Source organism: Neophocaena asiaeorientalis, unplaced genomic scaffold (genome assembly GCF_003031525.2).
Source record: "Neophocaena asiaeorientalis asiaeorientalis breed wild unplaced genomic scaffold, Neophocaena_asiaeorientalis_V1.1 scaffold476, whole genome shotgun sequence".
NCBI classification, from domain to species: domain Eukaryota; kingdom Metazoa; phylum Chordata; class Mammalia; order Artiodactyla; family Phocoenidae; genus Neophocaena; species Neophocaena asiaeorientalis.
The window spans coordinates 117,482-133,039 of NW_020172178.1; the positions used below are offsets into that span (position 1 = coordinate 117,482).

The window sequence follows — 15,558 nt, forward strand, 5'->3', positions numbered from 1 at the left end:
AACCAATTTGTTTTTTTCCTTACTCATCTGGGAACGGATTCCTCCCCACCTTACCCTTCTCAAGACAAAACAAGCACATTCCTGGGCCTGTATCTACAGTACAAAGATGGACAGTCTGCTGCAGGTGATTAGGGGCAGGGGCTCTAAGGGAAGGAGAGCTTGGCTCAAACCCTAACTCTCCATGTAACAGCCACGTGACCATGGACATCTCCTTTTACCTGGGCCTCACCTTAAGGGCCCCTAGGTAGCCCTGGAGATGGGACACTGCACGACTAACTAAATGTGGTGGCCCTGTTGTTCCCACATCTACGCTAGGAGACTATAAATCAAATCCTTACAGCCCATGGGGTGACTGTGAAGAGTAAATGAAGGTAAGGAAGATAAGCAGCGCCTGGCACAGTGCTTAGCATACACTGAAAGAGCATTATGGTTCACAGCCATTATTAGTGAACTTTTACTGGACTTGCTATGTGTTAGGCAGGGGATTAAGAGCAGAGATATATATTTTCTAAGTCTATTAAACAAAAGTTCTAAAATTTTTTTCTAAACCAAATTCAGGGATCAATTTGGTTTGAGTCCCAGGTTTTAAACAAAACCAAACACTGTTTCTTTAATATTATTCTTGTTAAATATAATAAGCGTCTAATTGCTGCATTAAAATCAGGTTGAATTGAAATATAGCAATAGACATATTTTGAAAACAGGAAAAAAACCCACAACTCTAATCTGTTACAACTGTAATCATGTTGATGTATTTCCTTCCAGTCTTTTTCAAATGAATTTTTACCTAACTAAATTTTAGAATACATAAAAATACACATTTTTCGTATGCTAACACATATATATGGAATATAAAAAAGAAAAAAAACATGGTCATGAAGAACCTAGGGGCAGGACGGGAATAAAGACACAGACCTACTAGAGAATGGACTTGAGGACACGGGGAGGGCGAAGGGTAAGCAGGGACGAAGTGAGAGAGTGGCATGGACATATAGACACTACCAAACGTAAACTAGATAGCTAGTGGGAAGCAGCTGCATAGCACAGGGAGATCAGCTTGGTGCTTTGTGACCACCTAGAGGGGTGGGATAGGGAGGGCGGGAGGGAGATGCAAGAGGGAGGAGATATGGGGATGTATGTATATGTGTAGCTGATTCACTTTGTTATAAAGCAGAAACTAACACACCATTGTAAAGCAATTATACTCCAATAAAGATGTTAAAAAAAAAGTTTAAAAAAACCCACATTTTTTTAGCCTTCTTTCTAAAATGATATTCCATTATTATGTTGCTATATTAGTCTTTACAACCATTGGTCAGGGCAGGCAGCAAAATATTCTGTCAAGGAGTCGTACTGTAATTTATTTTCCCTGTTATTAGATACATAGGCTATTTCCCAAAATTTAATGATGATGCTACCAATGTACCAGCTATATCTCCCCTATGGAACAGTAATATTATTTCAAAAATCAGTGACCTAATAGGTAAAAAAATGATAGCTTACTGTTTTATTTTGCTTTCTTTGGCGTGTGTGTGATGACTGGTGAGACTGAACATTTTTCTAATCAGAGTCCATAAATATTTCATTATTTTCTTCTAGTTTTTCCGTATTTCAACTTAATATTTAATTCTTCAATCTAACAGGGATTAATTTTGTGTGCAAGTGAAATGAGGGTTTAACTTTAAGCACTCTTCTTCCCTCTCCCACTGATGGGTTAGTATAGCACTGCAGTGATTTGTGATAGCTCGCTTATTCTATGTTTCATTCTTATATTAATTAGGATCTTTTTCTGGGCTATTTTGTCTTCTCTATTATGCTAGCACCACAGATTAACAGAGTTTTAAAATATACTTTACATTATGGGAGAGTTATCCCTCCTTAATTATGTTCTTTTTAGGGAACTTAAAAGAATTCTTATCAGTTTTTTCCAGATGACTTTTATAATATTTCTGTGCACTTGCAGAATAAACTATTCTGATGTTTACAACATATTAAAGTTATAAACCAATATGTGAAGAAGATTTGTTTTTCCCATCCATTACTTACAGCAATTCTTACAGTCTAAAAAATTCACTTAAAAATTATGAAAGTAACAGTCAGCTCCATTAATTTTTACCTGAAATACAATTACCAGATTCATCCCTTTTACAATGAACTAATCTCCTCCTCTCCTGCTCTCTGATTTACTGCTATTCTTAAACAGTCTCCAAAGGTAATTTCTACCCTTTCCTTTTTTAATAAGGACTACTTGATCTACACTGATAAATGGCTGGATCACCTCCACTGGAAACTATCCTCTTGCAAAAGTAAGACTGACATATCCACTCAACTCTCATCCACCAAACATTTATTTGTGCCATGTGCCAGACACTGGGGACACGATACAGTACGAAACAGACACCTGTCTCTGTCCTCATGGAATTTAGTTTCATGATACTCCATTAGTAGAAATTATTTACAATGATTTTTAAAAAAGACACTTTCTTTTCATGAAAGGGATAAATGAAAAAAGACACTTACTGCATCACTTAGGACTTCACTGTTTATAGGTAAAATATGTTCAATTCGCACAAAAGGTAAGAGAGAAGAAAGGATCTCTCTAAGCTCTTCGATGTCCAGGTCTCGTCTTTTGACACCTCTCTTGTTCACACTATGAGCAGTGCCACTCAGTAAGTTTGGCTCTATGACAGAGACAGAAAATGAGGAGTCTCCAACCAAATCCAGATTTTCAGAGAAAGGCTTGCTTTCTTCTCTGGTACACTTTCGGTAACACTCTTTACATTAAGTATATCTGCTTTAAAAAGCGTTATAAGTAAATTATTTTTATGTCTTAAGAAGTTTTCATAATAGCGATACTCTCAGACAAAGAAAAAAGCATGGTGTCAACAGTACAATAACATTCTTTATGATTGTTCTGCATTAAAGAATACAGAATTCTTTTCCATATACTAACTCCAAGGAGAAAAAAAGACAATCTATTAAAATCTAGTTTGACCAAGGTCTTTTTCTTAAGGTTTCTCACTTTGGTGACCAGTTTTTTAAAAAGTACAATAAGGGCAATGCAGGCCAAATGTTATTTCTGATCACTGTAGGTTATCAGCATGCTCATTAGGTTACTATGTATGTTTAACAGCAATTTAACGAGATTCTAAAATTATATCACCTGGTATCTTAAAGCAACAAAACCTAATGCACACTCTATTTGACTTTAAGAATTTTATGAGCCTCCTAAATTTTTGTAATATGGGAATGTTAATGCATAAAAGTGAACCTTTTAACATCTGATGTGTAATACCACTGTCCAGAGCAGAGAATAAAATGTTTTCTTCATTTAGTATTAGTGAAAGGGGAAAATCTGAAGTGTATATATATGCTTTTGATATTGAGGTGGGAAGGAAATTTCATATTTGGGGAATTTTTAATCATATCTTTAAACCACGGGGCTGTATATTTTTCTTCCTTAAAAAAATAAGATCTTTATCATTCACAAAAATAAACGCTGGATTTTTTGCAAACACTACAGGCAAACTGGTATTTCCCTTAAATCACGTGCTAGATAAAGAGATATTGTTTTTTGAGAGGGTAAGATATTTTTGGAGTCATTCAAAGTAAAATTATTGCACGTGTGTGAAACAGGGTTTCTTTTTTCTCTTGTCTTGCTATGCTTTGGCTTCAGTACTTGTAAAAGACACTGCTTTTCAAAAGAAATTTTTTCTCAAAGTAGTGGTGTCCTGGTTTCAAATGAAACATTACAAGAAATTCCCAAATATGTAACACGTAAGGGCAGAAACCTTATGTATGAAGGGGACTGAAACAAAGGGCACCCTGGTTGGTGCCGCGTCCTCCTCATCCCTGTGAAAGAGCCTTCCAAGCACAGGCTCCGGACGCGCAGGCTCAGCGGCCATGGCTCACGGGCCCAGCCGCTCCGCGGCATGTGGGATCTTCCCGGACCGGGGCACGAACCCGTATCCCCTGCATCGGCAGGCGGACTCTCAACCACTGTGCCACCAGGGAGGCCCAAAACCACTGTTTTTTAAGGGAAATTTTATCAAGGATGTTCATTATCTGCTCAAAATAAATATGACATTTCATCATTACCAGCCTTACATCAACGAACAAGCCTATGATGATTATGTAGCATTATATACAATCAACTCTTGTTATCTGGGGTGGTTTTGTTCTCTAAAGCCACTACAGTTAGTGAACACTGAACCACTGCTCCTTAGGGAAACACAGGGTTAGGTCCCTGTGAGTGTCTGGTCACATTAGTTTTGTTAACCAATCAAGACATAACCTTGTTTTATGTGTGTTTCTGTTTAAAGACACCTTATTAGTACATATTGTTGATTCATTAACAATGAACTCACAGCCAACAGCACTGTAACTCATGCCTGAACTATGCTTATCAACACATATATTTTCTCCATAAGGCACATCACAGCACTCTTGGACTTCGGAACACTAAACAGTACTAAGCATTACACTAGGAGGCCATTTTAGACTGTGGGATCACCAGAAAAACCCATAAAGATGTGAAAAACACGGCACTAAAAAGATTGTGAAAAGGACACTGCTTTGAGAGCTGAAATAAGATGGCAGAGTGTCACTCTGTTCTACCTTAAGCTGGAAACGTATGACTCAAATTTTGTGTCACTCTGCACATCTCTGCAAGGGAACATGCTAGTGTCATGAGTACTGATTTGGGGATCACAAATTTTAGCAAGTAGGTGAATGTGAAAATATAGACTCTGCAAATAAGGATAGACTGTATAATGGCATTTCAAAAATGTCCCAAATTAATAGTAGTGGTTTTTGTATTTAAAAAATTTCAAATCTGAAATTGCTAAACGCTTTTAGCAAAAGATAAATTAGGAAAAATAAGATAGGAGGACTGCTTTTGTTCCCTAGTGCTTAGGTGGTAGTATATTAAAGGGACACTATAAAAAGATTTGAAGGCAGGTTTAGCCTGATTTTTTTTTTTTTTGCGGTACGCGGGCCTCTCACTATTGTGGCCTCTCCCGTTGCGGAGCACAGGCTCCGGACGCGCAGGCTCAGCGGCCATGGCTCATGGGCCCAGCCGCTCCACGGCACGTGGGATCTTCCCGGACCGGGGCACAAACCCGTGTCCCCTGCATCGGCAGGCGGTCTCTCAACCACTGCGCCACCAGGGAAGCCCTAGCTTGATTTTTTAAAATATATTTTAAAATGTGGGCAGAACAACTCTGTAAGTGTACTAAAAAACACTGACTTGACCACTTTAAAAAGGTGAACTTTATGGTATGTAAATTATATTTACATAAAGCTGTTGAAAATGACAGGAAAGGGAAACCTGCATTTAATTTTTCTAATATTTTGATTTGAGTTCACTACCTAGAGGAACACAATATTCTATGAAAGAAGGAGCACAGGTGGGTGGGCTAACCCTAGCTATAAATATAAGACTGCTATAGAATCATAAGCTTCCAAAGTTTAGTTAAAATCATAAGCTACATATGATGCTTCTATCTCTTCTGCAGTATCTCCAGCTGGAGGCCATTCAAAAGGATTATTTCTCCTTTACCTTCCACAAAAATTTAAAATAAACAACAAATATACTCTCTTTGGGTAGTCATATATATATTTTTTCCTTGAGGTAAAATTCTCGTAACATAAAACTCATCATTTTAACCATCTTAAAGTGTACAACTTAGTGGGACTTTTAGTACCTTTAGACTGTTGTGCACCTATCACCACTATCTAATTCTAGAACATTTTCATCGACATGCTTTTGTAACACTTTAATTAAATGAAAAATTTCACTCTAATACTTTCATAAATCAGTCAACATATATTATTAAACACATAGAAAGATAACATTAAGAGTATCGCTTTAAAGTTGCAAAATTAAATTTTCTGGTATATTTATTTCTAATAAAAGTATACCCTTTCCACTAAAGGATTCTACTGATTGTAAAAATTTGTTTTCACCAGGCAGCAGTGGCAGCTGTCAAAAGACTGATGTGCGGCACGCACTTCACTAACTTCCAGGAAAAGCTTACAGTTGCAAGCTAGTTTTCTGAGCTTACCTCTGTCCGCTATTCTCTTCATTAACTGATGCTCACCCCATTTAATCAGATATTTAAGGATATCTTGTTCACTTGCCTATAATAAAAAACGGTTTACATTTATTTTAGTGCAATCAGATAGATGGTTAATCTCATTAATGACTCTTCCTAAGTCATAAAGTAAATACAACGTGCAACTTGTCACGCTTCACTCTTTACACTGGCTGTTTCCAATGTCTGAGCTAAACCTGTGGTGTATCAGCAGCAAATACACAAGACCGAATGACATGTGTTTTGTCCAGTAACCTCACTCTTGGCTCTAATTAAATTTTTATTCTTATTTCCATCGTTATTTTTTCTTTATCCTGTTTTCTTCCCGTTTTAAATTTACCTTACTATATGGCTTCGATACAGTTGGCTTAAATTCTTTTTGGGACAATATGGAGATAAACAGGTGAAAGTAAAAGTGTAAGGATACAGTGTGACTGCTATCTCCTGCAGGAGCAGAAAAAAACAAGTATGGCAACTTGTTTTGGCAGAAGACCACAATCTCCACAAAGTATGCTACTGAATGGCGAAGGACCCTTCAAGCACTGTCTGTGAAATGGCAATGTGCCCCTCATTCTTTTGTACTTTTTTTTTTTTTGGCTGTGTTGGGCCTCCGTTACTGTGTGCGGGCTTTCTCTAGTTGCAGCGAGTGGGGGTTACTCTTCATTTCAGTGCGCGGGCTTCTCATTGCAGTGGTTTCTCTTGTTGCGGAGCATGGGCTCTAGGCGCGCAGGCTCCATAGTTGTGGCGCGTGGGCTCAGTAGTTGTGGCTCGTGGGCTCTAGAGCACAGGCTCAGTAGTTGTGGCTTGAGGGCTCTAGAGTGCAGGCTCAGTAGCTGTGGCGCACAGGCTCAGTTGTTCCGCGGCATGTGGGATGTTCCCAGACCAGGGCTTGAACCTGTGTCCCCTGCATTGGCAGGCTGATTCTTATGCACTGTGCCACAAGGGAAGCCCCTCTTTTGTACTTTATTTAAAATCTGAGGGCAAAATCTAGGCTGCTGTCCAAGGTTTTTACTTTCTATGAAGAAATGCAAAGCTTCTAAAAACAATAATTGAGAGAACTGACAAATCCTAACTCCCGTAATGTCTGCATCAGGACAGTGAAATAAGGTTAATGAACACAGATACTAAATAAATCAAAAGCAATTATGACAACATTTGTACTGCAATCAAAGCAATATATGAAGGAAAAACACAGATGCTAAATGGATTTTTTAAATCTTCATTTCTGACTGAGATGGAAGCATTTCATAATTTTTCTGGTACAAATACAAAGAAACAGGAAATGGCTCAATGAGTTTATGACTTCATAACATTAAAACTGTTGTACAGTTTCTAGCATAAAATTCATACAGCCAATGCAAAAGGAGAAAAAAAGAAAAAAAAAAAGCTTGAACATATTCTACCTGAAAGTATTTTTTTACAATATTTTAAATCTATTGTTAGTTTAAATTACCTAATTATGAAGGACATATAAGTCAAGGGCACAAGAATTTGCAAACATGACTATACTTTAGCAGGACACACACATTGAGTTTTTATAAGCATCTGAGTAGGTCAGAAATTGAATATTATTCTTACTTTGTGCTGCTTAAACTAACTATCTTCTGATACTTCACCAAATAAACGAAACCGTTACAGTGAATCTATTATTAACAGAAGCCAAGAGAATCACCATTGGGATTTGCTTCTGACCTTGCCTTTTGCCTACTGTCACACCCCTTTGGCGTGGTTGGTTAGGACCTGGGCCGGTTCACAATGCTGAATCATGGCGGCAGAGTGCACAAAGGGCCAGAGAGCTAGAAGGTTGTGGCTGCACAAATATGAAGAGGGTATTCCTGGGTGGGCTGATCTCCCTAGATGGGAGAGTAACAGAGTACAGATGGGTTTCTTGGTGCACCTATGAATGACAATGAATTTGAGAGGTGTATAAATGATTACCTGTAGGTAGTCAGACTGGATAGCCGTAAGCAGATGGTCTTTGCTGAGTTCATAAAAAACATCCGAAGTCATGACCTGGGAAAATTCCTCACAGAGGAAATGTAAAGCTTGTCGGTGTACCCATTTAGAGCCATATGGATGAGAGCTCCACTTGAGGATGGCAATTAAGGTATCTAATGAGATGCTTTCAGCAATGATATCCTCACAGCCTAAAAGAGAAGGCAAATACTTCTTGAGATTAATCATAAATATTACTTATTGAACATCAGTGTGTTAGACACCAACCTTAAAAGTATCAATGGTAAAAAAGAACAAGGAGATAAATAAAATCTCATGGTAATCACCAAGACTTGGTGGGATGGGGTAACAATTGGTAACTATAATAGATTATGACATCTATAGGAAATCTGCTGTTCCATAAAGACAGATCCATAGAAAAAGGCAAGGAACCCTCATAATTGTTTAAGAAAATAAACATCTATGTGCAACTCAACAATTTGTGTAAGACATTATAGTGGAGGGCACTGGACCAAAGGGGAAAGAAAGAAGAATAGGTAGAAATGGTACAGTTTTGGGAACTGGCAAGAGGAAGGCTTGGATGACACCTGACTGATAAGAGAATCCACCCTTGGGGGTAAGACAGGTGGGCTATCTTCTAGGAACTATGAGGACATCTGTTTTTTGTATTATTCTAATAAAAAACCAACACTTCGCATCGCCGATAGCTTAATCCCTCAGAATACAGATAAAATACTGCAGTTTTTTGTTCATCTGGTGAACTAAAAAGAAATATGTGGTTTAAGTGAAAAGGACCAGGATCCTGGAGAAAGTGACTATGGCACCTTAAAAGCTCAAAGAAGAGAAGAAGAAAATCTGAGGATAGTCATCTATTTTCCTTAGGAAAGATAATTTCAAAATACAAAGATAAAATGTAAGTCAAATTACAGTGACAAAGACTGTGTAAGGGAAAATGGCTAAAGTTGGACAGAAATTCTTCACAACTAAGTTTACTATAAAATAAAAAAAGAACCCCAATAATGGGGGGGTTATTTAAACACCACCACCAACAACAAAAATGTGGCTAAACAGGCTGCTCTCTAATGAGCTCAGAGGTTTAAAAGATAGAGTAGCAAAAGACAGAAAGGGCAGCAGTGAACTCTGGAGACTTCCAAAGCTCAAAGTTCTTGCGAACCTATGAAAAGTGAAAAGAGAAAGATAACAACTCCCATTTTCAGGTGATATAAGATCATTAGGAACCAATAGCGAGTCTGTAAAAAATAATGCTTCCTCCCCTTTTCTGATATGGTACCAGATAAGCAGAATATCATAGAGAACTGTATAACCTGATTTCTGCAAAGCATTTAACAAAACACTTCATGATGTCGCTAGACTGTTAGCTACAGAAGACGGGGGCCGCTGTCTTCACTGTATCTCTAGCACCTTCTACCACATGGTAGGCATTAAATAAAAATTTGCTGAATGTACAAATGAGATCTTTGAAGATAAGACAGAAAGATATGGAGGGATGACAGAACAGTGGCTAACAGAACCATTTGCAAGTAGCACTGATTAACTCCGGGGATGGAGTGGAGAGTCTCTGTCTTTCCGATGTTAATCAAGAATTTGACTTTCTCTTTCTGACACATATATATGGAATCTAAGAAAAAAAAAATGTCATGAAGAACCTAGGGGTAAGACGGGAATAAAGACACAGACCTACTAGAGAATGGACTTGAGGATATTGGGAGGGGGAAGGGTAAGCTGTGACAAAGTGAGAGAGTGGCATGGACATATATACACTACCAAACGTAAACTAGATAGCCAGTGGGAAGCAGCCGCATAGCACAGGGAGATCAGCTCGGTGCTTTGGGACCACCTAGAGGGGTGGGATAGGGAGGGTGGGAGGGAGGGAGACGCAAGAGGGAAGAGATATGGGAACATATGTATATGTATAACTGATTCACTTTGTTATAAAGCAGAAACTAACACACCATTGTAAAGCAATTATACTCCAATAAAGATGTAAAAAAAAAAAAAGGAATTTGAATTAAGTTGTGGAAAGTATGCTTCAAAGTCTTGAGATGACCTAAAGCTGGGAAACGCAGTTAAAAATACACTGGATAAAATGATCATAATTAGCTAAAAAGATGGATCGAAATGAAGATGAAATCTTACTAAAAAAATCAGAAAGTTCTATATTTAGATTAAAGAAAAGCAACGGCACAGTAAAAGATAGGGGCGAGCTAGCTTAACTATAACCCCTTATTTAAAGATAATATCTGGGTATGTTAACTGAACAAATGCAAAATGTGACATGGCTGCTATAAAACTAAAGCAATCTCAGGCTTTTAAGATACAAGCATAGAGTCATAATCAAAGGAATACTGTTGCACTGCTCTCCTGTGGGGTGCTGTGCTCTGTTCTGAGCCCTGTGTTTAGACGGGCAATGACAAAACTCCAGAATTCTCAGAGGAGGGTGTAAGTACAGTGGAGAGTTTGAGACCTGTTACTGAAGAAAAGCTCTGAACAAACAAGATTATTATTGATTTATGTAAGAGAAACCTGAGGAGAGACATAAGAGCTATCTTTCAATGTCTGATGGAACCTCATGAGGCAGAAAAGAAATGACCCATTCTCTGTGGCTGCAAGGGCAAGTCCTGGGAAACACTTGATGGTAAAAGAAGAGAGATTTTGACTCATTATTAAGAAATTTCTAACAATTAGAACTGCTCTCCTTACCTCCCCTCAACAAAAGGATCCCTCTAGAAAAAGGCAGGAGCAGAGGCTAGCCTGTCGCGTTAGGAGTGGAGTACCAAGAACCCTTACACTGGGTATGGAACTAAGGTAGGAAGACAGCCAAGCTTTTTCTGCCACAAAGATAAAATCGTTTTTAGAAATAACAGAGTAAGCATAAGAGTAATTAAATCTAAAGATTAAAGATAAATTTATTTAATCTAAACATTAAAATGAGATCCTTATAAATGAAATCTGCATGTAAACAACACCAAAGGCATGAATATGTGCTGATGAGAAGTGGGAAATATGGAAAAGTTCTGAACAGTTCTCAAGATTTTACTGTAAACCTTGAATGCCAAGCTGAGGACAGGCCTCGCGCAGCAGCCAGTGGAGGACTCCTGTCAGTCTGCTGTTTCAAAGCGGGCATTGAAATGGAGTCAAGTAGTATGAGTCAACATGACAGGAAAGGCAATCCGGTAGACATGTTTGGGGACAAAGCCAGGCAAATTAGAGAAAATGTGGCTTTTAAAAGAATGTGTCACAATCCTACTAAAACCAGGATATTGGCAGAGGGAAGAAAGGGAATTAAAGATAACATCATATATTTAAACTTCTGAGGTTTACAAAGAAGCTAGACATGACAGGAAAAATGGACTTTGAAATCAAATTGACTTGAAATGCCAGCTTGACCATTTAGCAGAAAAGTCACTTTGGGCAAATCACTTACCCTCCCTGAGCCTGAAATGTTTTCATCTGTAAAACTGGGATTATATTCCTAACTCAGGGTTATGATATGAGATTTAAATGAGACCGTATCCTTGATGATATTCTTCCTTCATTCGAACATTCTGGAGTACCTACTTGCCAAGTGCTGTAATTACAAAGCTCTTTCTACTGCACAATTTCCTGGGTAATGTCACCTGTCCCCATGGCCTTAACTCCCATTGTATCCTTATGTCTTTCAAGGTCCAACCTAGAGCTCTCTCCTGACATCCAGACTCATTTCTTAAACTTCCCATACTCATTCCTTAACTTCCCAGAGTTCACATGGATATTCTGCAGACATCTTTAATCCAAAAGTCACTTCGTTTCCTCTGGGAAATCTAGCCCTTCCTCCTCCCTCCTCTAGCACTGCCCTCCCCATATATATATACACCCACATATATATACACACACATATACACACACACACACACAACTTTGTTATATATGTAACAAATTATTCAGTAGCCTGACTTCAAGATAAAATCCAAACTGCAGTTTTTTGGGTGATCTGGCCTCTGCCAACTTCTCCAGCCCCTACTCGGCTCATATCCTGCACTCTAGTCATACTGCATTACTTACAATTTCCTAGAATTCCACCGAACTCTCTCACCTCTAGGCCTTTACATATGTTGCTCCATTTTTCTGAAATGTTCTTAATTTTCCTTCGTAACTCCTCCACATCTTTTAGACTCAGCTTAGATATTGCCTCTTACAAAAGCCTATCTTGAACCTGCTCCCCAAAGCCTAAGTCAAAAGTCAGGTGTTCCTCTTACCTAAAAGTTTCCATGGTGCCCTGTGTTTCTCTCTGTAAAAGCATTAAACTCTCATACTAGTTTATCTTTCTGATATATTTGTCTGAATTCTCTATCAGACTGAGCGCTCCTTTGGTGTAGTGGCCCCATCTTTTTTTTTTTTTTTTTAATAAATTTATTTATTTATTTATTTTTGGCTGCGTTGGGTCTTCATTGCTGTGTGCGGGCTTTCTCTAGTTGCAGTGAGAGGAGGCTACTCTTCATTGAGGTGCGTGGGTTTCTCACTGTGGTGGCTTCTCTTGCTGCAGAGCACGGGCTCTAGGTGTGCAGCCTTCGGTAATTGTGGCACGCAGGCTCAGTAGTTGTGGCGCACGGGGCTTAGTTGCTCCGTGGCATGTGGGATCTTCCCGGACCAGGGCTCAAACCCGTGCCCCCTGCATTGGCAGGCAGATTCTTAACCACTGCACCACCAGGGAAGTTCCAGTAGTGGCCCCATCTTATCTCTGATTCTATCTATCTACCTGACACCTGGTAAATAATTAATTAAAAACAAACATAAGAGAGGGCACGCGCTCTCTTTTTTCCCTACAGAGCTTACTGACTCCATTTCCTAACTACAGACTAAACAGTACATATATTCCTTTAAAGACAACTAAATGACACAGTCAGAATGACTACTTTATCTTTTTAAACTAGAACTTTAGAGCTTATTAGACTACTATCCACATGTGCTAGATTACTGTTTAGACATATCCACTACTACCAGCCTTCTGATCCCCCTACCCCACCACCTCCACGGGCAGAGTGTATTTCGCTGCCCCAAGACTTTGGAATTGGCCATAAGATCTGCTTTGGCCAATTAAATGTTAGTGAATGTGATGTGACAAAAGGCTTCAGAAGTACTTTTGGGAACTAGACTTGCCCTCTCAGCTTCTGCCACTGCCATGGGAAGCACATACTGTGGCTAGTTTGTTGGTCCCAGGAGGAAAATGAGCAGCAGTGGGAACACAGCCACCGGCCCTACTCAACCATGGTGGCAATCAGAGTGACTCCAGTGCTGCAAATTTAAATTTGGGATTTCAACTGACCTGGAAATTTGTGAGAAATACATGTTTTTTATTAAATGCCACTGAGATTCTCTGGTGGTTGTTACACAGCAATGACTAATAAACCATACACCTTTTTGGATGAATCAAAGCTTTTAATGATTTCCTTGTAACAGAAAAACTCATCTGTAGCCTAGCCATGTAATGGCTCAAAGATGCCCATGTATTTTGCTCAGGTAGCAGATTTCCAACAATGCTGTTGTGAGGCTGGCAGACAGTATGAAGTCTGTCTTTTTGCAATTTACAATTCTTTTTGCTTGTGTGATAACCCCATTTTACAGATCCATCTCCAACTTTTTATATCCTTTCTTCTATTCTCTTTCACCAGAATATCTTCTTTCTTATCTTTAACTTAAGGTGGCAAAAATGCCTCTCTCCAAATATTTGAGCTATATAACATGAATGATCAAGGCAGAAATACAAAGTGAAACGAATTAATTTGACATTTAGTAATACAAATGACTGTTACTGCTGCATGTTAAATAGGACCACTTTCTGTTTTTATTATGAACATTTTTGTTTTTCTCCTCTTCGTGCTCCTCTGATAACTAAAATGCACTTCAACGTTGACAGATTTCCTGAATAATACACTGTCAGCATCTGTCTTTACTGCCACTCTCATACTCTTCGTTATTCCTAGGTATATACCCTCATACATGTTTCACCAATATCAGTGGGAAACCTTTTCATTGTCTCATATCCAACAGGAAATGTATAAGCTGCTTCCAAATTTAGAGTTTCATATTGGGTTTGAGGTGGTAAGCGGAAGAAAGAAATAAGGGGGAAGAAAGAAAAGGAATTACGGAGATTACGGCTTGTCATGCAACGTAAAACAACATAATAAGGTTAGAGGATGGCTGGCCTTAGAGCATGCATAGTGACTCTTCAGTGGCACCAGAGTTAGAATGAAGACTTCAAGTGCAAATAGGCTTGAGAGAAAAGTTGTTTCAGTTCTTTCCTACTAACCCCTACATGACTGATGCCAAATCCTAAGGAAAGGAATTATGAAACAAGAGGGAAATGAGGGCAGCATGAAGTAGCAGGAAGAGCATATAAGGCTTTGAATTCAGGTAATTATAGCACTAACCCTTGGCTCTCACCTATCAGCCTGTACTAGATCAAAGCACACCACCCTCTGTTAGTCTCATTTCCTCACATCCAGGATGAAATAATTCCATCAGAGTTCTGAGGATTATGTTAAATAATATTGGGGAGCCAGTGTGTCCATGAACACTATCCTTTTTCTAGGCAAGAAATCTTAAATCAGCTGTGCCAACTCTCTTTCTCTCTCTCTTTCACACAAACACACACACACAAAACAAACTAGTTAATGTTTCTTAATGATTCTTCCTTCAAAATGCTCTTTGATTAGCTTTGTTTTCCATTCCCATTAACACCACCTTGGTTCAAATCCTCAGTACCTCCCACATTAATTATAGAAAAGCTTCCCACTATCTCTGTCCCTTCAGTATTCTAATCTATAATGATCACGCAGCCGAAAGGTTTGCTTTCTAAAACACCACCATCAACATATGATCCCTGCACATCTATTTCAAAAAGGCAACCAGAATTCCAGATCCAAGGCAGAGAATAAGCATGAGACATGGGAGTTAGAAGACAAGTCAATCTATGCCTTAGTGTTTTTCATTGCTAGTCCTTGGACTCTGCAACATCTGGGAGCTGGCTGGATAAACGTTCCTCTCTGCTATCCTTCAGGAGGACCATTCTGAAGAAGATTCTACAAAACTCCTCAAGGATCCTGGCTTGAAGCAGGCTTGAAGCCCAGTAGCCTCCAGTGGTAACCAACACAATGGCCCACTCTTACACTGCTTTCCTTCCTCCCCTGTTTCAATCCCTCTAATTCTCATTCTTGTTCATGGGATGCCTTACCAAATAAAGTACCTGCAAGCAAGCCTTTGTTATAGGCTGTTTCAGCACAGGTTATGGGGGAATGAGAGGAGACACCCACACTATGACAGTAAGATAAGTGGCCCTAGGAAATAAGATTCCTGAGTGAGATTCTGGAACTAAATCACTCACTGGTAAGATGGCGAAGAGGACCCCATTCCTAATGACAAGTGGGGTGGTGATAACCCCTGCCTGTAGCAGCATGACAATACTAAGATTCTTCACTAAGTGAAGTCTTAGTTCGGTAGTAGTGAACTT

General features: G+C 38.9%; 1 protein-coding gene across 2 annotated transcripts in view; it reads right to left on the minus strand.

Annotated features, from left to right (window-relative positions):
• Positions 1-15,558, minus strand: part of BTBD7 (BTB domain containing 7) — an 80,098-nt gene that overhangs the window by 13,102 nt on the left and 51,438 nt on the right. For both annotated transcript variants that reach the window (XM_024758093.1, XM_024758100.1), the window contains 3 exons: positions 8,034-8,242; positions 6,066-6,141; positions 2,521-2,681 (listed from right to left, as the gene is read on the minus strand). In XM_024758093.1, the coding sequence (XP_024613861.1) occupies positions 2,521-2,681; positions 6,066-6,141; positions 8,034-8,242 (446 nt within the window). The remainder of the gene's footprint in view (positions 1-2,520; positions 2,682-6,065; positions 6,142-8,033; positions 8,243-15,558) is intronic.